Source organism: Heterodontus francisci, chromosome 2 (genome assembly GCF_036365525.1).
Source record: "Heterodontus francisci isolate sHetFra1 chromosome 2, sHetFra1.hap1, whole genome shotgun sequence".
NCBI lineage: Eukaryota > Metazoa > Chordata > Chondrichthyes > Heterodontiformes > Heterodontidae > Heterodontus > Heterodontus francisci.
The window spans coordinates 69,752,765-69,777,105 of record NC_090372.1 but is presented as its reverse complement, the minus strand read 5'-3'; the positions used below and the strand labels follow the sequence as shown (position 1 = coordinate 69,777,105).

At 44.2% G+C, this 24,341-nt stretch overlaps 1 protein-coding gene across 4 annotated transcripts in view; it reads left to right on the top strand.

Annotated features, from left to right (window-relative positions):
• The window catches only part of dnah5 (dynein, axonemal, heavy chain 5), a 610,401-nt gene that overhangs the window by 292,989 nt on the left and 293,071 nt on the right, over positions 1 to 24,341 (top strand). For all 4 annotated transcript variants that reach the window (XM_068058833.1, XM_068058843.1, XM_068058824.1 and 1 more), the window contains 6 exons: positions 914 to 1,101; positions 3,316 to 3,510; positions 4,679 to 4,813; positions 5,310 to 5,417; positions 15,748 to 15,901; positions 23,284 to 23,430. In XM_068058833.1, the coding sequence (XP_067914934.1) occupies positions 914 to 1,101; positions 3,316 to 3,510; positions 4,679 to 4,813; positions 5,310 to 5,417; positions 15,748 to 15,901; positions 23,284 to 23,430 (927 nt within the window). The remainder of the gene's footprint in view (positions 1 to 913; positions 1,102 to 3,315; positions 3,511 to 4,678; positions 4,814 to 5,309; positions 5,418 to 15,747; positions 15,902 to 23,283; positions 23,431 to 24,341) is intronic.

Sequence of the window (24,341 nt, the reverse complement as noted above, 5' to 3'; positions counted from 1 at the left end):
GAATAGGTAAGTTTATCAGTGCTGGGGGTGGGGGGGTAGGGGTGGTCAAAGAAACATAATGGGTGTGGGGATAGTGGGAGAGGTTGTCCTTTAAACCTTGTGCAATTTGGGGGGGGGGGGGAAGGTCAAATGGTAAAGGGGATTTGGGAGGGTGGGGCAGGACAAATAGTTAATTTAATTGTTATGGGGGGTTTGGGAGAGGGGCAAAAGAAATGTACTTAATTTTATCCAGTCTGTCTTTAAATATTTAAATAAGCCGCTACGGCTGACAGCCCTTTAAAAATGGCGTCAGCTCCCGTGTACTGGCAGCTGACGCCATTGCTGGGTTCGGGCAGCCCACCTCCTCCATGTAATTGTGGGGGGGGAGTGGTGATCTTGGCCCGTCCTGGCTATTTAAATGAGTCGCCGCACTTGAGATTGCAGTGGCCCTTTGGCGTGTGGGCGGGTCGCCATCATAAAATCCAGCCCCTGATCTAATTGTATTTTAGCACAAAATACCACTGTAACCTGCAAATGGTTAAATACATGTTCTAATATTCTCTGCAAAATAAGCAGAAAACATTCAGTTTGAGACACAATATTCCTGTGAAAATGAAATGGTACAAAATAATTAGTGCTAGGGCCCGGATGTTAGAGCAGTTATTAAGTTTGCTTGGAACATGTAATTTGCCTTTAGGAAACTGCAGTACTTTTATTATGTCTTCATCGATTTTAAATTGTAAATAAAGAGTTTTCATTGATATTTGTGGCCTAAAAAGATAACAGAATGTTTGCTGTGCCTTTGGTTAGGCATTTAGCCATAGGTGGCTTGTAATATGAAAGGAAATGGATGTCTTCCATCTCTTGGCAATGCCTGTCAGCTTTGTTCAACATATGTTATAAAATATAATCATTTATTATTTATCTTTAATAGGCCTAGCACAGTCTGGATCCTGGGGTTGCTTTGATGAATTCAATCGTATTGATCTACCAGTTCTCTCAGTGGCTGCTCAGCAGATTGCTATAGTACTGATGTGCAAAAAGGAACGTAAAAAGAGTTTCATATTCACAGATGGTGATTCTGTAGAAATGAATGCTGAATTTGGAATTTTCCTCACTATGGTAAATCCAGTTTATTAAAAATGTAAAAATAATAAGACTGTGCTAATGACATTTTTAAAAGTACAACTTGTTCATTTTAATATCTAGTGCTGTTAGCTAGTGTACCATAATCACATATGCCGTTCATCGCCTACTATGATACTGACTTGAATATATCCAATAACTGGGGCCTGTGCACAGAATTCCAGGAAAGGTTGTGGGCATTCAAGAATAAACATTGAGCAGTTCCTTTTTTAGTCGAGTCGCAAAACATTGGGCAGGATTTTAAGTTGCTGACATGGTGGGTGGGGATTGGGGGATTGGGGGTTCCAGTAGAAGTGCAGTGGGTCTGAAAGCGGCTTTTTAACTCAAGCATTTTTAACACATTTTATTTTTGGGTTTCCCGACCAGTCAGTTTGATCGGGCATGATGATGACTACATGAGTCGATTTTGACTCTAGTATTTAAAGGGACATTGCAAACGTGAAATTTGGTGGATTCTCGAGTAGGGAGCAGAATATAAGCAAGTGACGGAATTGAGTGCACACGCTCAAAGGCTGTGTCTCACTTTAGTGGATGTGATGCTGCGGACTGCAAGCGTCCACAGGGAGATATTGTTCCCAACTAATAGAAGGAAGAAAGCTGCCAGTGAAACAAAGAAGATGTGGCTGGAAGTAGCAGAGGAGATCAGCAGCAGGAGTGTGACACTTCTAGATTCAGTGCTGAAATTGGTTTAATGACCTAAGCAGAGCAGGAAATGCGAATGCAATGACTTAGAAGAGGGAACTGATAATAGAGTTAAGTGGGAAAGTAAGCTGTGAGGAGGAAGCAAAGAGGCTGTAAAAGGATGTACACGGGTTAAGTGAGTGGGAAAGAACATGGCAAATGGAAATAAAATGGAGAAGTGTGAAGTTATCCAATTTGGTATGTAAAATAGAAAAGAATATTATTAAATGGTGCGAGACTGGGAAATGTTGGTATTCAGAGGGATCTGGGTGTCCTTGTACACGAATAACAAAGTTAACATGCAGGTCCAGCAAGCAATTAAGAAAGCAAATAGTATGTTAGCCTTTATTACAAAGGGATTGGATAATAAGAGTAAAGAAGTCTTACTACAATTGTATAGGGCCTTGTTGAGACCACCCCTGGAGTACTGTTTTGGTCTCCTTACCTAAGGAACAGCAACAACAACTTGCATTTTTATAGCCCCTTTACCATAATACAACATCCCAAGGCACTTCACAAGAACATTGTGAAGCAAGATTTGACACCGAGCCACCTAAGTAAATATTAGGGCAGAAGAGGTAGGTTTTAAGGAACATCTTAAAGGAGGAAAGAGAGGTAGCGAGGCGGTGAGGTTTAGGGAGAGAATTCCAGAGCTTGGGGCCTAGGCAACTGACAGCACAGCCACCACTAGTAGAGCAATTAAAATTGGGGATGCTCAGCAGGCCAGAATTAGAGGAGTGCAGATATTTTAATGAATTAATGATCTGATGTCACAAAAGAATTTCTTGACATGCAATTGGCTTGGAAGTTCTCTCTGTGCCCCACTTCTGATATAGGCTTAATGTCTTTAAGACTCCAGCACTGTGCCACTATCTTACAGAATTAAAACTGTCATGGAAGTTTTTCTGTCATACTTATCTGACTCTTGGCCCTTGCAACCTGAGCCAAAGTTCATCCTGATGCACACACTCCCCTACCAATCTGGGGTAATTTCCCAACTAGCCTCAATCTAAACCTTGTTCATCGTATGGAATCTTTTCTTTCCTTGCCCAACCGTTACCACCACTCCAGAATGCATCATGCTTTGGCCTTGGTCTCAGAATGCACCCTCCACCTCCACTCGGTGTCCCTACTTTGACCTGAAGTGCTTTCCAGTAGCTTTTGCCTCACTCCCAGTCTAGAACATCCTTCCCCGTATGAGCCTGAACTATTTTTATCTGCTCCTTTACCTTTTTTCTGACCTCCTACCCCACACCTACCACAGAAAGACTTCAGCCCCAAGGCGCCAGATATTCATGGTTTGAAGGGAATAATTTGATGCAGATTCTTCCTTTTTATGTTCAATGGGTCTTATATATTTTCTGCTGTCATTCAGCTAATTGATCTAACCTCCTGATAGTCATGTGGCTGTTAGGTCATATAAATACTAGGTACAGTAAGAAAAATGTGCCTCATGGCTGTGTTGTCAGATTTTTAAGAAATACTCTTATTGTGTCTGTAAATCTGTAGAACCCTGGCTACGTTGGACGCCAAGAGCTTCCTGAGAATCTGAAGATCAATTTCCGTTCTGTTGCTATGATGGTACCAGATCGTCAGATCATTATTCGTGTTAAGCTTGCCAGCTGTGGATTTATTGACAACATAACTCTGGCCAGGAAGTTTTTCACCCTGTACAAATTGTGTGAGGAGCAGCTCTCTAAACAGGTTTGTGCAAAGCAGGCCTAACCATGAGCACTGCTTATTATTATCCTTAATCAAAATAAAAGGGTAAAGTTGCTGTTAATTGCATTGTACTATGGTGTGTGTATGGTAGATCTGTCACATTTTAATTTGTTGCCCAATTTTTTTTCCTCTTGTGAGAGGAGCATCTTCTATAGTAGGTGTATAACCTACTATCTATCAAGCATTCCCTTATGCTGCACTGAGCTCACCAGTAAAGCCACGTGAGAGTTGCTTGATGATGGGTTTCCTTTTGATTCTACCTCTATCCATAGAGAGATACCTAGGCTGTGTTCAGCACTTGTACTGTTGGAGCTGTTTGTTCAAAAATGTGTTTTATTCTGAAACTAGTATTTGAACCTCAATCTTTGTGGAATGCTGTTTTACAATGCATTACAAAGTTAAAAGGTATTTACAGCATTAAAAAGAGGCCAATACATTAATGCTGGTGTTAATGCTTCAGATAAGCCTCCTCCCACCCTTCATCTAACTGCATCAACATGTCCTATTCTTTTCCCCCTCATGTGCTTATTTATCTAGCTTCCCCTTAAATGCATCTATGCAATTTGCCTCAACTACTCGTTGTGGTAGTGAGTTCTATATTCTAACCACTCTCTGGGGAAATAAGTTTCTCCTTAATTTCCCATTGGATTTATTAGTGACCATCTTATATTTATGGCCCTTAGTTCTAGTGTCATGCGCAAGTGGAAACATCTGTATCCTTTCATAATCTTAATGACCTCCATCAGGTCACCCCATAACCTTCTCTCTCTAGAGAAGAGACCCGGCCTGTTCAATCTTGTCCAGCATTTAAAAGCTGCAGGAAATATTTTTGAAGTTAATAGACAAAACGATCTTAATTTTGAAATTTGCAGTAAGTGCTCATTATTGGGAGCTGTAGGAAAGCATTGGAGTCACTGCATAAGTTAGGTTTTATACCATCTTTGAATTCTAATGGGTAGATTTACTAATCCCCTGCACCTAGCAGGGATCTGCACCTGAATGAAGTGCTGATCAGAGAATTTGCAAAACAGCATTCTGTTTCTGACCCACCTTCCATGGGAATGCAGCTTCTGATTATGAGTGCAGGTTTGGTGAATTTACATTTAAATATAACCTCTAAGCAAAACATTGTGCAATGTGCCCTCACTAGGTGCATTATGATTTTGGCCTACGTAACATCCTGTCAGTACTGCGGACTCTCGGAGCTGCAAAACGAGCCAACCCCAACGATACAGAGTCTACCATTGTAATGCGCGTGCTTCGCGATATGAACCTCTCTAAACTGGTAAGTCATGTTGCTTTTCTGTTTGACACATTACAAAACATAGCAGAATAACTTTTAAGCACAATCCAAAATTGACCTTCCCTGTATTTGTGTTTGCCAGAGCTTAATTACTTTCTGTAAATGTCAGTGCAAAAGTGTACAATGTGGATAAATATTGACGTTTTCTTGCATTTACTGACTATATACTGGATCTAAAGATCTTAAAGCTATTGGCCCATCAAAATAAAAGTTGCCACTGTGTGGTACAAAAATGATCACAAATGATGCTTTGTAATCAACAGTGCTTTACCATTATTCAGGAGTAACAAACTACATTAGCAATAATTTAATTAATCTTTTTTCAGAGATCTTTGTAAATGTATTTCTGTGCTGAGTAGTGAGTTGCTGCTTAAAACATTCCAGTTTTGTCTAAAATGTAAACTGTTTAAAGGATTAATAATGATATTACTTGTTGTTCAAATGTGAGTACTGTGCCAAAATATTTAATTTTTCATAGATTGATGAAGATGAACCACTTTTCCTGAGTCTGATTGAGGATCTGTTTCCTGGTATTCAGCTGGACAAAGCAGGGTATCCACAACTGGAGGCTGCCATAGATAAACAAGTAAAAATATATAGTCCTCGCTATTTGGCCAATAATCAGATATGAAGCATATTTTCACCTGTTTCTTTCAAAACTACAGTAGCTATAAATTAGCAAATCTATTGTCTGTTTCTACTGTATTTACAAATGCGAAAATGTAAAAGCTAACTAAGGTACAATGATGAAAAGAGTCTTTAGTTATTTTGATGATTATTGCTGACTTTTCTTTTGATCATTGCACAGTTGGAAGTCTTGAGAACAGTGACCTAGAAATTGGATTGCAGTCAAAATGGGATGCAATCCTGGTGCAGCTTAATCTGTGCATGCCTAATGAAGCAACAGTATCGTACCAAATTGGTCCACTGGCCTAATTAAGATAGCACCAAAAAACTGCAGGCACGACTCACCCGAGGGACACCTCGCTGGTGACGTGGGCACAAGATTGCAAAATCCTGTGTGGTTAACTGACTAGATAAAATCCTGATCTGTCTTCCTGATTGACAAAGCTATAAGCCACAAGCATTTATTTGTGGAATTTACCCTATTGAATCCATTTTCATACCAATTAGACTTTTCCTAGATGCCATACATTTTTTTCCCTTTTTCTGTATTTTTTTGCATACACATAAATTTGAACACAAAGATAAATGTGTTTCTTGTGTCCTTACTTAGTAGTCTACAATATTTATAGTTAATGTTCTGTTCCTCCACTGCTCCCATTTCTCCTTGCTGCTCTTTGCTTTTTCTCTACTTATAATCCATCGTTGTTTTCTGTGCTTGCTTTCTCTCACTACCATCTCTCTATCCATATACGGTCCACATGGTAGGAAGGCAGCCATGGAAAAGGCATGACATTAGATGTTAGCAGTGCAGACATTGAGCTTTGAAATCCATTCCCTTGTTTTTCAGGACAACGATAACATATACACATTTTATATATAGTGTCTTTAAGGTACTAAAACATCTCAAGGTACTTCATAGGGGCATTAACAAACAACATTTGACACAGAGCAACATAAGGAGATATTAGGACAGATGATCAAAAGCTTGGTCAAAAAGGCAGGTTTTAAGGAACATCGTGAAGGAGGAGAGAGAGTTGGAGAGACTGAGAGGTTTAGGGAGGGAATTCCAGAACTTTATGCCTAGGTGGTTGACAGCATAGCTGCTAATGGTAGAGTGTTTAAAATCAGAGATCTGAGATGTATGGCTGGAGGAAGTTACAGAGATAGGGAAGGGGACGAGGCCATGGAGGGCCTTGAAAACAAGGACAAGAATTTTAAAATCAAGGCATTGCTGGATCAGGAGGCAGTGAAGGTCAGTGAACAAAGGGCAGCTATTGTCTTTTGAAATAATTATTTTGAGTGAAGAAGATTAGTTTGCTGATAAAAGTCATCACTCCCTCTGAAGATGAGAAGAGGCTTCTAGAGCTTGGCACAGAGACACTTTGGCAGAATAATTTAGATGAACCTTCTGAAGAAACTCTTTAGTCACTTGTTCTTTCTTGAGGATGTTTACAATTTTGTCCATTTTAATGGATGGTTCAGCCCCTTCACATTGAGGAGATCATTGCTGTATTTTGCTGGAGCATGGCTTTGCCCTATATGATGGGCTGAATTTTACCAGCCACCTCTGATGTCGGAGGTCATGGCGGGGGACCCGGAAAATGCCTCAGGGAGAGGCCCACCATGGGCCTCAACGCTAGGAAGGCCCCGCCCCATATTACCAGCGGTGGAGAAGTCTCATGGTGGCCCTCCCTGCCGCTCGGCGACAGGAGCAGGATCTAAGTATTTAAATTAATGAATTAATGATCAACCTGCTCCCGACGGCTGTCTCCCTGCAATATTCAGGTAGGTTGCCGGGACTCCCGCGCCTTCAGATGGCCGTTCCGCAATCCGAGGCAGAACACTAGTTGGGAAGGGGTGCAGTTAAGTTTTCAGGGTGGGGGGGGGGAAACGGGGAAAACTATTGCGTTGGTGTAGGGGGTGATTGGAAGGGGTTGAAGGTAAATGTTAGTAAACGTTCGTGGGGGGGGAAGGTCGGGATCGCAAGGTAAGTTTTTTGGGGGGGGGGAGGACAATTAATACATTTTTTAGGCATTGGTGGGGTGGTAGAGGGGCTTGAATATTTTATTAAATTTTTACTTTAATTTTATCATGTCTATAACTTTAAAAATTCAAATACAATGGAAGGGCTTGAAGCCCTTTAAAAATGGCACCAGTGCCTGCACAGTGGTGGTGGACGCCGTTGCCGGGGACAGAACGCCTGTCCCCTCCATGTCATCGGGGGGGCGGTCCAACCTGGCCATGTAAATGAGCCGCCACATATAATATCGTGGGGCTCCCCGGAGTAAAACATCTTTTACCAGTCAAATAAAATCCAGGCTGATGTGCCCATGTTCCAGTTAAGATGGGTGGATTGTAGTCATAATCTTTCTGGCTGAGGTTCCCTGCAGCACCCAGACCCCCGGCATTCCCTTAATTTTATTCCCTTTACTGTGTTATGAGGTGTTCCCGTGTGTGTGAGGTTAGGATTAATTCCGGAAAAAATAGCTGACATATCGATAACTTCACATTCGTCCCCATTATCTCACTTACTTTGCAAACAAACCATTAGCTTGTGACATGTCTTCCTTTTTCCTCAACCGAGGATTCCCCCCCACTGTGGTTGACAGGGCCCTCAACCGTGTCCGGCCCATTTCCCACACCTCTACCCTCACCCCTTCCCTCCCACCCAGAACCGCGACAGGGTTCCCCTTGTCCTCACTTTCCACCCCAACAGCCTCCATATCCAAAGGATCAACCTCCGCCACTTCCACCACCTCCAGCGTGATGCCACTACCAAACGCATCTTCCCCTGCCTTCCCCTGTCAACATTCTGAAGGGATCATTCCCTCCGTGACACCCTGGTGCACTCCTCCATTACCACCACCACCTGGTTCCCTTCCCATGGCACCTTCCCCTGCAATCGTAGGAGGTGTAATACCTGCCCATTTACCTCCTCTCTCCTCACTATCCCAGGCCCCAAACATTCCTTTCAGGTGAAGCAGCGATTTACTTGTACTTCTTTCAATGTAGTATACTGTATTCGCTGCTCACAATGTGGCCTCCTCTGCATTGGGGAGACAAAACGCAGACTGAGTGATCGCTTTGCGGAACACCTCCGCTCAGTCCGCAAGCAGGACCCCGAGCTTCCGGTTGCTTGCCATTTCAACACACCCCCCTGCTCTCATGCTCACATCTCACATCTGTCCTGGGATTGCTGCAGAGTTCCAGTGAACATCAACGCAAGCTCAAGGAACAGCATCTCATCTACCGATTAGGCACACTACAGCCTGCCGGACTGAACATTGAGTTTGATAATTTCAGACCATGAAGGGCCCCCCATTTTACTTTTATTTTCAGTTTTTTTTTCTTGTTCCTTTAAAAAAAAATGTTTTTGTGTTTTATTTTATTTCATCTTAGTTTGCTTTCCCACTTTTTTTCATGTTGTACTTGTGGCTGTTCAATTTTCAGTCCATTAACACCCTATCTGTACTAATGCTTTGTCTTTCAGGACACCATTAACATATTGTTTGCCTTTGCTCCACGACCTTCTGGTCAGCTATTCTGTGACCTTGTCCTATTTACACCTTCTCCTTTGTTATCTCTTGCCCCAATCTCGCTTTATTTGCTTATAACCTTTTACATTTCTAATATTTGCTAGTTCTGATGAAAGGTCACTGACCTGAAATGGTAACTCTGCTTCTTTCTCCACAGTTGCTGCCAGACCTGCTGAGTATTTCCAGCATTTCTTGTTTTTATTTTAGCTCCTGACAGTAATTTGTTTTGAAATGGCTGGATTAAAGGGCAGGAAAGGGTGAATGAGAGAAATAAAACAAAATAAAAGTACCACCAAGGATGGTTGCCATTGCTAGGGTTAGCTGCACATTATTTCACAGTTATAATTTTTAAAAATAACAATTTTTGCAATGATGCAATTATTTTAACTATTAGAATAATAGCTTTTGTACATACTCACATGTAAGAACAGAAATGTTTGGTAGCATCTTAAGATAAAAGTGGGAGTTGTGGGGGAGTGTCTCCTAATCCCTCCTTCCTACTCATGATCCGTTTTCCATATGCCTATCTGTTAAGTGCCTTTGGGCATTCATTCTATAATGGCATTAAATAAATACACGTTGTGCACATTGCTCTTTGCTCCCTCAGATTTCCCTCCTGACTCATGTTTCCCTCAGGCTGTGGCTCAGTTGCTAGCACTCTTGCTTCTGAGTCATAGGGCCATATTTTAAAGCCCTCCGCCGCCAGGAAGGGTGACAGGACAGCAATAAAGATCGGGATGACAGAGGCCTGCCACCGACCCCAACAGCAGCAGGGCCCGTGCCGATCTCGGCGGCAGTGGCGGCGAGGCCTTGTTGTGGCTGCCCTGCCATTCGGCAATGGAACCCGCATTACAATATGCTAAGTGGTAACTACCATGCAGGCCGCAGTGATCCAGGAAGCAGGTTCCAATCTTTATTCAGACGTTTGGCACTCACGTGCTGTCACATTCACATCTGTGAAAATCTGGTGGGGACGAAACATCAGTCCTCAGAGCAGGAGAAGGGAGGTGGGTGGGGGTCTCCAATGAATGGGACCCAACTCTACATGTGATTAGGGAGGTGTGTGGGGCTCTCCGATGGCCAGGACCTAACTCTGCATGTGATCAGGGAGGGATCCCGTGCCCTTCTACCGTAAAGGGGTTGGGTGAGCACAGGCGAGCGCTAGGCGTGGTGGTGAAGTGAGTTATCCCTGCACTCGGCCAACACTATTTGGTAAAGGGGGAAGCAATAACACTACAAGACCCCTTCTGTGTGGGGTATGGGCCAACAGTGATCTTGGCTCGAAGGTCATGTGGCCGATGGTTGCATCCTCACAACTTCAGTTACATGACAATATTCATGCTGCCCCACTGACAGGCCAAGCTAGTATGGTCAATGTCATACCATACCATATAGATCATGCTGGAACGCAGCTGAAGCAACAATAATGTACATTGCTGTCTGCCCTGATAGGTGCCACTGATACACTGAAGGCATCGGGTTCACCTGCAGCGTTCAGATGGGGCTGGTCCATCCTGTACCTGTTGATCCACTTGCCATGAGGAGTCACATCTGCCGGAGGCCAAACTAACAGGCAGGCACAGCCCACGTGGAAGCTGATGGAAGCAAGCAGCAGAAGCCACCAAGGTACTTTCGAAGTCAGAGAAGACAGTGGCTCTACAGGCCCCGCATGACATACCTGCATATGTCGGATCACCAGTGTTAGAGGTGCTGAGGATGTCCAGAGAGGCAGTGACGCATCTCTGTGCCCCGCTGAATGATGAGCTGCAGACGATGGGGTTTGATGGACACCCTATGCCTATGGCCCTCAAAGTCACCGTGGTTCTTAACTTCTGTGCCTGCGCATCATTCCAGGAACCCACTGGTGCCCTCTGTGGCATCTCACAGTCACCTGTGCACAGCTGTATCAGGGAGGTAAGTGATGCCTTGCACAGGAGGGCCACTGGATATGTGTGCTTGGCACACACCCTGACGGTCAGTCCCAAAGGGCCGTCCGATTTGGGGCCATTGCGGCAGTCCCACAGGTGCATGGGTTCACCAACTGCACATATATGGCCATCAAGGCTCCAGTTGGACAATCAGCCGCTTTTCTGAATAGAAAGGGCGTATATTCACTTAGCATGCAGCTAGTGTGTGACCAGAGTAAACGCTTCACACAAGTGTGTCTGCTTCCAGGCAGCTGCCATGACTCATTCATGTTGCGCCACACCCAGGTGCCAAGGCTCTTCACTGCACCATCTCAGATCCAGAGGTGGCTTCTTGGGGAGAAGGGTGATCCCTTGCAGACATGGCTCCTGACCCCGGTGACTGCTAGCGATGCAGAGGAGACATACAATGCCTGCCAAGGCTTGACATGAGCTACCATCGAGTAGGCCATGGGCATGTTCAAGATGTACTTCCAATGCCTACACATGTCAGGTGGTGCCCTGCAGTTCTCATCAGAAAGTGTAGCGAACATTGTCGCTGTGTTATGTGCTACTCACTACTTTTCAATACAGTGGGGAGAGGCCTTGCAGGAAAAGTAGAGACACGAGCCGGAGACATGCTCGGACAATGAGGAGACAGAGGAAGTACAGCAACATAAGCACATGGGAGGACTGAGATAATGGAGGCATGGCAGAGGGCGCGCAAAGAGCAAGGGATGCTCGGCAATACCTTATTGTTGAGCACTTCCACTATCCGTAAGGAGCTGAATATGCTCCCCATCTCACACATCACTGTGAAGCATCTGGTAGGCAGTCTCCTGCATCTGTGACATCTGTGTCACCACTATTACTGGCAGCAGATGACTGAACTATTGCCCATGTGACAGCACCCGTGCAATGAAAACGTCATGCATACTGGCATAGTGATGATGTCTTTCTGTACATTGGCATTGCTCCAGGGAAATGATGTCATGGGAGGACATGCTGGCATGTGTCATTAACACAGTAGAAAGGAGACACCTGTTAGATGAACACATTTAATGATAAGTTAACACAACATAGACGTTATACCTGTGATAAACCGTATGTGTCATTGCGCCTTTTATAGCCGTTTGCGGGTGGTCTTTCTCTGTGCAACCTTTGCACTAGCACCTTGATTGGAGGCAGGCTGCTGATCAGGTCACCCTTTGGCTTTGGATGACTCGGGCGGTCGTCCTCTGGGCGCATGAGGCCTGGATGGCCCGGCTGCCTGAGGGGCTCCTGCACCAATGCAGGGGTCTCCTCAGACGTTGTGGCTGCTGAAGCTGGACACCGGTGGAGGGGCTGAGGGACCAGTGTCCACATTGGAATCGCCCTGGGGGGAGACCCCACATATGGACGACTGGCTCTCCTCCTTTTCAAGGCTCGAGGGAACCTCGCTGCTCTCCTGAAAAGGACCAGGAGCAGAGACAGTGTCCAGGCCCCTGGTTCCTCTCTCGCCTAGCCGCTGCCGAGACGATGGTTTGCAGGTCAGCGCACATCTGTGGGATGTGACTCTCCATGAGGGTTGCCATCCTCTCCATGGAGGAACCATGTGTTCATTTGCCCGGGACATGGCAGTTGTCATGGCCTGGATGGACTTCCCGATCGTCCGTTAATGGCTGTGCATGACCTGTGGCATTTTCGCCAGATGTTGCCTTACCTGTCCCTGCAACTCCAGCATGCCCTGTGTTGTCGACACCAGAGGATCATTATCAACCTTGGGCTCAGCATAGACCCAGCCGCCCACAGTCCTCCGACTGTCAGAGGCCTCGCCTGTCTCAGCCTCAGCGAGCTGCTCGGGCGCGTGTGTGGTGCTCACACCAGCTTGTGACCCAGATTCTAAAGCCGAACGCATTCCCACCGAGGTGAGTGTCTCTGTGCTGGTGGAAGGTGCGAGAGTGTCATGGGACACTGCATCGTCTAAGGTCATCTTTTCCTCAGAGATGCCAGCACTCTCCAGGGCCTCCGGTGCCGCCTCAGAGCGTCGCCCTGCAAGATACAATGTGAAGAGCACAGTTTTAGATTCACTGGTGTACATATCAGTAAGATGACAGCATTGGGTTGACAAAGGAAATGTTTGGAATAATCATTGCATTTGTCAAAGAGATGAACGTTCACCAAGGAAACCAAGCTCCACTTCTGAAATTGGCCATCCTACATGACCGCCACGAAGTTCGAGGGCCTCCTCCTCAGCCTGGGTCAGTGGTCGGAGGTCCGGCACCCCTGTCCAGTCTTGGGGAACTCCCTCGCATTATGTGCTCTCTTTGCCTGGAACATCAAGGATGCAGATGTTAAACATTGACATGCAACTACATGGCGCTTTGTACAGGAGCACTATAACAAAAGGTGGGTGACAGTATGTGTGTCAGACGGACTCAGCCTGTCATGACAGTGCCATGCTCTAGGGTGCACATGAGGGATTGAGTCTTTCACACATGCAGACACCCATGCGGCATCAATCCTCCCCACCCAGCCTCCCTGTGTTTGACACGGCAGTGGCACCCATGTGCCACTCAGTGTGGGCTATCACACAGATGGGGCCCCAAAAAAAAGTACCACTTACCTTTGCTGAGTGAATGAAATCGTTCATTCTCTTGTTCCAGTTGTGGCGGGTTACCCCACGCCAGCTTACCTCTTCTGCAATCTCCACCCAGGCTCGCTTGGTCAGGCGGGAGGGCCTTTTCTTGCCATCGCTGGGGAAAAGGGCCTCCCGCCTTCCCTGCACAGCCTGGAGGAGAGTGAGAAGGGAGGCATCGCTGAACCATGGGGCCACCCTGGATCTCATATCTGACATCTCTGTAGACAGCAGGGATGTTCCTGTTGATGGTTGCCTTTAATCTGCAGTTTAAATCTTCACAGAGAAGTCTGAAAATTCAGCATTGTAACTGATGCAGGGCTGGCTGCCCTTTAAATATGGCACCAGCACCTGACCGTTTGTCACCTGACACCGTTCGTGATGTCATTTGGCCCGTCCCCTCCGCATGATTTGGGGGTGTGTGCGCCGCACCAATGCAAATGAGCCACTGCATGCCAGCCACATATTTGCCACCTGCTGCCAATGCTGGCGGCGGCCTGCGAAAATCCAGCCCATGAGGTTCTGTGTTCAAGTCCAAATGCAGGACTTGACCGCAAAAATCCCTGTGCTGTAATGAGGGAGTGCTGCACGGTTGGAACTGCTGTCTTTCAGATGAAATGTTAAACCAAGACCCTGGGCTGGATTTTATGGAGCCCTCGACGTAGAGATCCATGGTAGGGAGGCCCTGAAGATGGCCCCGGGTGAGGCCTGCCACGGACCTCGACGCCAGCAGGGCCCGGCCTGATCCTCCCGGCGGGAGCGAGGCACTGTGGCTGCCTCCCCGCCGCTGGGTGACGGGGGCCACAGTTTTAATATTTAAATTAAATATATTTACGTCGCCTCTTAATGGCCTGACACAATCTTCGGCCCCGCGGCTGGCACTCCCGTGCCTTTGGATCCCCGTCCGAGGAATCGAGGCGCAACACTTATGGGGAGCGGGGTGGAGGTAGGTTTATCAGTGCTGGGGGGGTGGGGGTTGGGGCTGGAAGATGAGGTCAAATTAACATCATGGGTGATGGGGATGGTGGGAATGTTTGTAGTTTAAACTTTGTGCTGTTTATTGGGGAAGGTCAGATGGTGAAGGTAAGTATTTTTGGGGGGAAGGGCAGATAATTAATTTAATTTTTATTGGGGGTGGTGGTGGGACAGGGGCAAAATAAATGTATTCATTTAGTTTTATTCCTTCTATCTTTAAGTATTTAAATAAGCCAGTAGGGCCGACAGCCCTTTAACAATAGTGTCAGCGCCTGCGCACAGACAGCTGACACCATTGCTGGCGACAGACAGACTGCCCCCTCCACATGATCGTGGGGTTGGTGGGGTGGGGGTTGTGGCCTGCTCCGGCTATTTAAATGAGCCGCCGGTCTTGAGATCGTGGTGGCTTATAAAAGCTTATAAAATCCAGCCCCATGTCTGCTCTCTCAGGTGATGGTAAAAGATCCCATGGCACTATTTTCAAAAAATATCAGTGAAATTACCCCTGGTGTCCTCGGCAATATTCATCCCTCAATCAACATCCCAAAAACAGATTAACTGGTTAATATCACATTGCTGCTTGTGGGAGCTTGCTGTGCACAAATTGGCTACTGCCTTTCCTATATTACAACTTCAAAAAGCACTTCATTGACTAAAAAGCACTTTGAGACGTCCGGTGATCATGAAAAGCACTAAATAAATGCGAGTCTTCCTTTTCTTTATAAAGAAGCAATAAATGACAACTTTCTATCCTGAATCATAACTTTATTCAAAGCTTGCACTGTGAACTTATGTTTGGAGATTGTTCAGCGGTACAGAAAAAGAGAGAAGAAGATTTAACACTAGCAGCAGTGGCCAGGACTGAAGTTGGGAGAGGGTATTATCTTTTAAACATCACAATGGAGTTAGAGCTGATAGGAATGCACTGGTTGGAATGAGAAAGAACAGAGAGAAATGTTCTGTGCATGCCAATTGACATAAAGTTGAGAATTTTGGTGCATCGCAACTTTATAATATTGGCCCTTGTCTTAGTCATGGATTTTATTTTTGTTGTGTATGTGTTAAGTGTATTTATTAGTCTGTTTAGCTGCAATTTTATGTTAACTTCACATTATGGACCTTTGCAGAAGTATGACTGTACACTGACTATGATCTTTTTACTGTTGAATTGCTGAACAGTAAAATAAAAATGAAAACAGTAATTTAATTACTGTTGTAAATTTACAATACTCTGAGAACATATTTAATTTTATTTAGGTTGAAGAAGCAGGGCTTGTCAGTCATCCTCCTTGGAAACTCAAAGTTATTCAGCTGTTTGAGACACAAAGGGTCAGGCATGGAATGATGACTTTGGGACCTAGTGGAGCTGGTAAAACCACCTGCATCCACACATTGATGAAAGCCATGACAGGTAAGGTAGAAATGGATCAAGAGTTAAAGAAGTCTGTGATTCACTTGTATAAGGTTTATTTTAATTGGAGCATTGAAAGTATTGGGAATGCTGGGGTGACAATTTTAAACTAGAGGATAAGATTTGATTCCTCAGTTGTCCAGGTCCAATTTTGAGATAAAAACTGTCGTACATCAAGGGCATAAGATAAGAGCAAAATTAGATAGGCAGCCATATCAAAATATTTGATTAATTCAAACAAATTGTTCTAATCTTGTGTCGATCATCAATTAGGTTATTTTTGGAATAGTGGGAATGATTTTCCAAATGTGTACTCCCACTGGAGCATCGCCCACCAAGAGTACATACCAGGAAATTGTAAGCGTAATCCCCATAATTTTCTATTATCAAAATTTCCCCAACTGTATGTATTTTATCCACCTACAATAATTATCCAACATTTTGTCTGGAATGTGTAATTTAATTCCGCACTACTATCCAGGACTGTAGACGGGTCCCAGCTCTGGGGCTCTTGCATTACAATTCTGTGTGATGTTAATTATAATCCTAGCGTTTACCAACACCTTTCAGAGAGATACTGAGGATCCTTCTGTGTTCAGAGTGAGAAAACGCAGCATTTATTTTATTCTCACTCTGCACACAATAGGTTCCTCAGCATCTCCCTGGAAGGCATTGGTAAGTGCCAGGGTTACAATACAACTGAATTCCATCACAGAATTGTAATAGATGAGCCCCAGAGTACCACTACAATCTCTCTTGGTAGTGGTGAATTAAATTAAACATTCCAGACAAAGTGTTAGGTGGGCTGTGTTTATTACACCTGTACAGAAAAGAACTTGCATTTATATAGCACCTTTCACAGCCTCAGGAGGTCCCAAAGTATTTTACAGTCAGTTAAGTACTTTTGAAGTGCAATCACTGGTGTAGAAATTTAATAAAGGAGTGTAATTTGATGCAATCAGGCTGTAGACTCATGGTACCGCATTGAAGTTCTCTACTGCATTTCTCTAAATGGCTAAGTGCAGAACTCCACAATGTATATTACTTCAACATAGCACAGCACTAACACTCAGGCTGGACTTGACTGACTGAGCGACATCATATGCATGTGCGCCAATGGTATCAATATGCGCTGTGTTAAATAATAGTTAATGGACAATAAAAGGTCAAATATAATAGACTTTTACAGAAGAAAAAACATCCTAATTTAAAAAAGCAGCTTTAACCAAGCTATTAAGAAAGAGTTACATATGTGCATGTCACTGCTTAAATTATTACTGTGTTGGAGTATAACAGCTTTGTAATAGTACAATGTAAAGGTACTGCTTTGATCTCGCACAGGTTCTGGAAGATAATTCAATTGGCACACCTTCCTATCAATGATCAACACCTCACAGACTTTGGGAGTAATTTTAACCCCCAAAAGCATGTGGTTTTAGTAATGAGTTCTTTATGTTGTCTGATGCAACATAAATGAGATGCATGGAGTCTGGTTGGCTGAAGGTCTGAAATAAGTTTATTACAGCTAAACTATGATATACAGTACAAAGCAAACAATTTACAGAACCTTACTCTGAGTGTTACAGTTGCAGAGTGACTCTGGCTTGTAGTCACATGACTGCATTCTGGTACTTAGCTCATTAGTATACAAAGATCTTAAAGGGACATCACTCTTAACGGCAATCATACAACATCCCGTTTGTTTCCAAAGGTAAGTCTCGTATGCTACAAGTAAGAAACACATAAAATTAGATAACATCAAAACTAATTATATGGGATATAGGTTATAAAATTTACAGGTATAGAAGCTTAAGATTCCATATATTATTTCGGTGGTTTGACAACTCTTCCAGACCTGGGGATGTGGATTTCACTCTTGGCTGTTTTGGGTTTACAGGCATGTTGTCAATGTGTTGGTTGTTGTCCTGTTGTTCTATCACACCCTCATCGTCAGAATGTGTTCTTTCAAGTCTGCTGTGCGCAATTGGAGTATTTCACACTTCTCTTAGTTGGCTTCAGTTCCTTCTCAACACCGCTCTGCTAGATGTAATCTCGTAGGACCGAGGCTCACTGCATACTTTGGATACCTCTGCGGGTAACCATCTTCTCATTGTTGGGTGTATGACAATGACCTTTTGTCCTACATGTAGCTGAGATAGTTCTGCCCCGGCATGTCGGTCATGCACCATCTTCAGATGGACAGAGGTAGCCTAAATGAGGAGTACATAGAATGTTTTTGGGATAATTGCTTGGAACAGTACGTTCTGGAGCCAACCAGAGAGCAGGCTATACTAGACCTGATATTGTGCAATGAGATAGGATTAATTAATGACCTCATAGTTAAGGTGCTCCAAGGTAGTAGCAATCATATATGAATGAATTTTACATTCAGTTTGAGGGAGAGAAGAGTGGATCCATGACCAGTATTTTAAACTTAAATAAGGGCGATTATGAGGGCATGAAAGCAGAGCTAGCTATAGTAAACTGGCAAATTAGGTTAAGGGATAGGTCAATAGAGATGCAGTGGCAGACATTTAAGGGGATATTTCAGGATACACAGAATGGATGCATTCCAATGAGAAAGAAAAATTCCAAGGGTGAGACGCGCCATCCGTGGTTAACTAAAACAGTTAAAGATAGTATCAAACTTAAAGAAAAAACATAATTGCACAAAGATGGGTGGCATGTCAGAAGATTGGACAGAATATAAAAAACAATAAAGATTGACTAAAAGATTGATAAGGAAGGTAAAATTAGAGTACAAGAGAAAGCTAGCTAGAAATATAAAGACAGATAGTAAGAGTTTCTATAGATATTTAAAAACAAAAAGAGTTAACAAAGTGAGCGTTGGTCCTATAGAAAGTGAGTCTGGGGAATTAATAATGGATAATAAGGAGATGGCAGATGAATTGAACAGGTATTTTGCCTCACTCTTCACTAAAGAGGATACAAGTAACATCCAAGAATTAGCTGTAAGTCAGGAAATGGAAGGGAGGGAGGAAGTCAAGAAAATTATCATCACCAGGGAAGTGGTGCAAATTGTTGAACAAATTGTTGCTGCGGGATGACAAATCCCCGGGTCCTGATGAACATCCTCCTAGGGTCTTAAAAGAAGTGGCTAGTGAGATAGTTTTAATTTTCCAAAATTCCCTAGATTCAGGGAAGGTTCCACTAGACTGGAAAATAGCAAATGTAACTCCTTTATTAAAAAAGGGAGGGAGACAGAAAGCAGGAAACTACAGGCCGGTTAGCTTAACATCAGTCTTAGGGAAAATGTAAGAAGCTATTATTAAAGACGTTATAGCAGGGCACTTAGAAAAATTCAAGGTAATCAGGCAGAGTCAACATGGTTTTGTGAAAGGGAAATCATGTTTAACCAATTTATCAGAGTTCTTTGAGGGAGTTACATGTGCTGTGGATGAAGGGGAACTGGTGGATGTATTGTACTTATATTTCCAGAAGGCATTTGATAAGGTGCCACATCAAAGGTTATTGCAAAAAATAAAAGCTCATGGTGTAGGGGATGGCATATTGGCATGGATAGAAGATTGGCTAGCTAACAGGAAACAGAGAGTAGGCATAAATGGGTAATTTTCTGGTTGGCAAGATGTAATGAGTGGTGTGCCACAGGGATCTGTGCTGGGGCCTCGACTTTTTACAATTTATATAAATGACTTGGATGAAGGGACCGAAGATATGGTTGCTAAATTTGCTGATGACACAAAGATAGGTAGGAAAGTAACTTGTGAAGAGGACATAAGGAGGCTACAAAGGGATAAAGATAGGTTAAGTGAGTGGACGTAAATCTGGCAGATGGAGTATAATGTGAGAAAATGCAAGGTGGTCCATTTTGGCAGGAAGAATAACAAAGAAGCATATTATCTAAATGGTAAGAGATTGTGGAGCTCTGAGATGCAGAGGGATCTGGATGTTCTCGTGCATGAATCGCAAAAGGTCAGTATGTAGGTACAGCACATAATGAGGAAAGCTAATAGAATGTTATCGTTTATCACAAGAGGAATTGAATACAAAAGTAGGGAGGTCATGCTTCAGTTATACAGGGCATTGGTGAGACTACATCTGGAGTAATGTGTACAGTATTGGTCTCCTTATTTATGGAAGGATGTAAATGCATTGGAAACAGTTCAAAGAAGGTTTACTAGACTGATACCTGGAATGGGCAGGCTATCTTATGAGGAAAGATTGGACAGACTAGGTTCGTATCTGCTGGAATTTAGAAGAGTAATATGGGATTTGATTGAAACATGTAAGATCCTGAGAGGTCTTGACAGGATGGATGTGGAAAGGATGTTTTCTCTTGTGGGAGAATCTAGAACTAGGGGTCACTGTTTAAAAATACGGGGTTGCCCATTTAAGATAGAGATGAGCCGAAATGTTTTCTCTGAGAGGGTCGTGAGTCTTTGGAACTCTCTTCCTCAAAATGCGGTGGAAGCAGAGTCTTTGAATATGTTTAAGGCAGAGGTAGATAGATTCTTGATAAGCAAGGGTTAAAAGGTTATTGGCGGTAGGTGGTAATGTGGAGAAATCAGTTCAGCCATGAACTTTTTCAATGGAGGAGCAGGCTCGAAGGGCTGAGTGGCCTATTCCTGCTCCTAATTCGTATGTTTGTATGTATGTAGGTTTGAGTCAGGCAGGATGTTAAAAATATGAAACAGGAGCCCAACCCACTTCAAATCCACTCATCTCTGGAGGTGGAATGAGGGGCAGGCACTCAACCCGCTCTCAGGAAGGAGGTCGGTCATTGAAACCTTTTAAGGAGGGTGCATGCTTCTATTTTTACAAGGATTCTATTTTTAGCCCATGTCGCTGTGTTTCCTGGGCTTTGTGAAAGCCAGAAGTTAAAAGGGGGTGAGAAGAGCTGGATCCAACTTAAGTGCCTTTACAGCACAGATTGTGGATATGGAAGAGCAGAAGTGTTTCCTCGAGGCCCAACAAGTTTGTCTGTAAACACCCCCTTCACCCCCACATTCACACTTTGCATTTCCCCCGGCAGTCACCAACCCCCCACAATCTCTGAGCCCTTGCCATTATCACCAACCCCTGATTTCTGACCCTCTGATCTCTCCCAACAGCCCCTGAATTCCCACATCCCGCTATCTTGCCTGATCCCCCCCCAACCACACTCTACCACAACCACCCACCCAACTACGCACAGATCTCTATCCCCAACCACCATGAAACTTACCTGATCCTTGACTGCGGTCTTCTCTGGAGTGTTGCCCACTTGATAGGCAGCTAAGCCGTCAATTAGGCTGCCCTCAGTGTGAACTCTACAAAGTCCAGGGAACCTGGACTTCTGGGTTTACCAAACATAACTCCTCTCTTTTGCTCCAAAACCCCATCCCACTAAATATTGGGGCCTTTGTTAACTTTTTGATTCAATTGTTCATATAATCTGAGGTGATGAAGCATCCAAATGATCTATTAAGCATTCAAATTCTATCTTGATGACACTGAAATACATTGAAAGCAATTCTTTTGAATCTGCTTGCAAGCATTAGGGACTGGGTGACACTCCAGAGCCTGTATTTGGTTCTCCTGGGCTTCCAGCTGTTGTCATTTTCGGCCTTGAGCTTTCACTCCTTCAGCCTGTTTGGCCCTCAGGGACACGGCAGGGGGTTGGGTGGGTGAATGGTGGTGGTGCAAGGAGGACATGTACAAAAAGACAGAGGGCTGGATTTTGTACAGCTGGTGGGACTCCTGGCACCAGGCCTAAAAGGAAGGGGGAACCCCCGCCTTGGCCTTTTGAGCCCCTCTGGTGAAGTTTCCAACGCTGGGATTGCCGTCTCTTTAAAGGCAGGGGATCCTGTTTCCAAGAGCTGCCGGCCAATCATAGAGCTGGCAGCTCTGCAGTATCAACAGTACCACCAGGAGCGTTGGCTACTGCCGGTACTGCAGAGGCCTTGGACCCATGCCCAAGCTGGAATCCGAACCTCAGATAAGTGAGGTTGTGTCGCCAGAGCCAGTCTGGAAGACCTTGGCGACGGTGAGTGGGTGTGGTCAGGGGTGGGTGGTCCATGGAGGTAGAGGTTTTGCCGGCAGGGGTCTGCCATGGGCCATAGCTTGCCCACGGAGGAGGAGCCATCTTGTATTACAAGGCCCTCCCTGCATGGCAGAGGCACCCCCTGCCATTGGTTAAATCCCAACGGTGGGGGCAAGAGGCACTTAAGTGGCTATTAATAGGCTACTTAAGGGCCTTAATTGGCCTCTGAGCGGGAAGGCTGTCGTCGGCCTACCCTGGCCCCGGCAAAATTGCTTGCCGATGGAAACTCTGCCTCCCGTCGCGATTCTATGAACCTCTCCCACCTCGGTGGGCGGGGTGCTATAAAATGCAGCCCAGATATTTATAGCTATAAGGTAAAATTGCATCAACTGGGGTGGTTTTCTTTGGAACAGAGGAGGCTGAGGGGACATTTAATTGATGTGTATATAATTATGAGGGGCCAAGATAGAATGGATGTGAAGAACCTGTTTTCTTTAGCAGAGAGGTCAATAACCCAGGGGCATAGATTTGAAGTAATTGGCAGTAATATTAGTGAGAAGTTGAGGAGAAATGTTTCCACCATGAGGGTGATGGGGGTCTGGAACTCATTGTCCGAAAAGGTGGTAGAGACAGAAACCCTCATCGCTTTTTAAAAAAATATTTGAATATGCACTTGAAATGCTACAGAGTTACGCACCAAGAACTGGAAAGTGGGATTACGTTGGATAGCTCTTTTTCGTCCAGCCCAGACAAGATGGGCCAAATGGCCTCCTTCTGTGTTGGAAATTTTCCATGTTTTCTGTGCTTTTCTATAAGAAAATGGGAGTAAAGGACAGCAAGAGAGAGGAGATAGGTTTAGGCTAGAAGCATGCCAATGGAGGGAATAGGAAGCGTAATAGGAGAAGGGGACAGAAGACTGTATCAGCCTATCCTTCTTAAAAAGCATGTTTACCACTTCATGTGGTAAAATATTCTTTGATGAGCCTTCTCTAGAATCAGAAAGAGGGATCAAACAAATTTTACAATCCATTATTACTTTAATAGCAATGCATTTCAGATTATGATAGTGTGTGAAATTTTACTTGAAATGTTCGGAAATTTGTGTGATTGGCGTGCATAGGTAGAATTCTAGCACAGAGGTCAGTGAGCCAGATAAGATTTTCATCCATTTAAATTAATGGATGGGAAACCATGCAGGCAGCTGAACCGCTATATCTGAATTCTGGATATGTACTTTTGTTGCACAAAGGTCTGTGCCAGGAGAGCTAATTTGTAAGATCTACTGCGAATTAAAGTACATAGAGAAAGAACAAATTGCAGAACAGTATATGAATGTGTAGTATTATTTCCATTATATCATTATCCCTTCATTTTACAGATTGTGGTCAACCACACCGTGAGATGAGAATGAATCCAAAAGCCATTACTGCACCTCAGATGTTTGGTCGACTGGATGTAGCTACAAATGACTGGACAGATGGTATTTTTTCAACTCTGTGGAGAAAAACTCTCAGAGCAAAGAAGGGTAAGCAAGCAACCATGTACCAATAATAAGATCCAGATAGGCAACAGTGGTACCAAACTGTAGCCTCCTCATAGAATTATATTTCTCTACAGTTATAATTTTTTTCTGAAGATGGCTGGAGATACAAGTGCTTATTTACCAAAAGTGTTTCTACATTTGGTGCCAGAAGCCAATATGATAAGCCGGTGCTTTGTGCTTACTTCAGCTGTGAAGGTCCCTCGCTCTTTTAGTATTATAGTTTATTGTTGTTGCTAGTTTCTCATGCTAGTGTCTTTTTTCTAAATCCTGAATACAAAATTGTCAAATGTTCTGACCCCCAATTTGAAAAGCGGTGCAGCGTGCATTTACTCAGTTCCAAGATTTTCCCTGCTTTATGGTGTCTTTAAAAGATTTTCTTTGATCACCATAAATGGTTTAATTTGGTATTCTATCTTCACCCATTCCAATAACATGTTCTGGTCATTTCAATTGTGCCTTGCTCATTATAGACTCCATGTCTTAAGCCTGTGTATAAGTGACTACCTTGACTTTCAGCATTTTGGGCTACCATTTTTAGAGTCATAGAGAGATACAGCACCGAAACAGGCCCTTCAGCCCACCGAGTCCGCATCGACCATCAACCACCTATTTATGCTAATCCTACATTAATCCCTCTCACATCCCCCCCTTCCCTCAATTCTCCTACCACCTACCTACACTAGGAGCAATTTTTACAATGGCCAATTTACCTATCAACCCACAAGTCTTTAGCATGTGGGAGGAAACCAGAGCACCCGGAGGAAACCCACGCGATCACAGGGAGAACTTGCAGACTCCGCACAGGCAGTACCCAGAACCAAACCCAGGTCACTGGAGCTGTGAGGCTGTAGTGCTAACGACTGAGCCACTCTGCCGCCCATCTTCATGAGGGT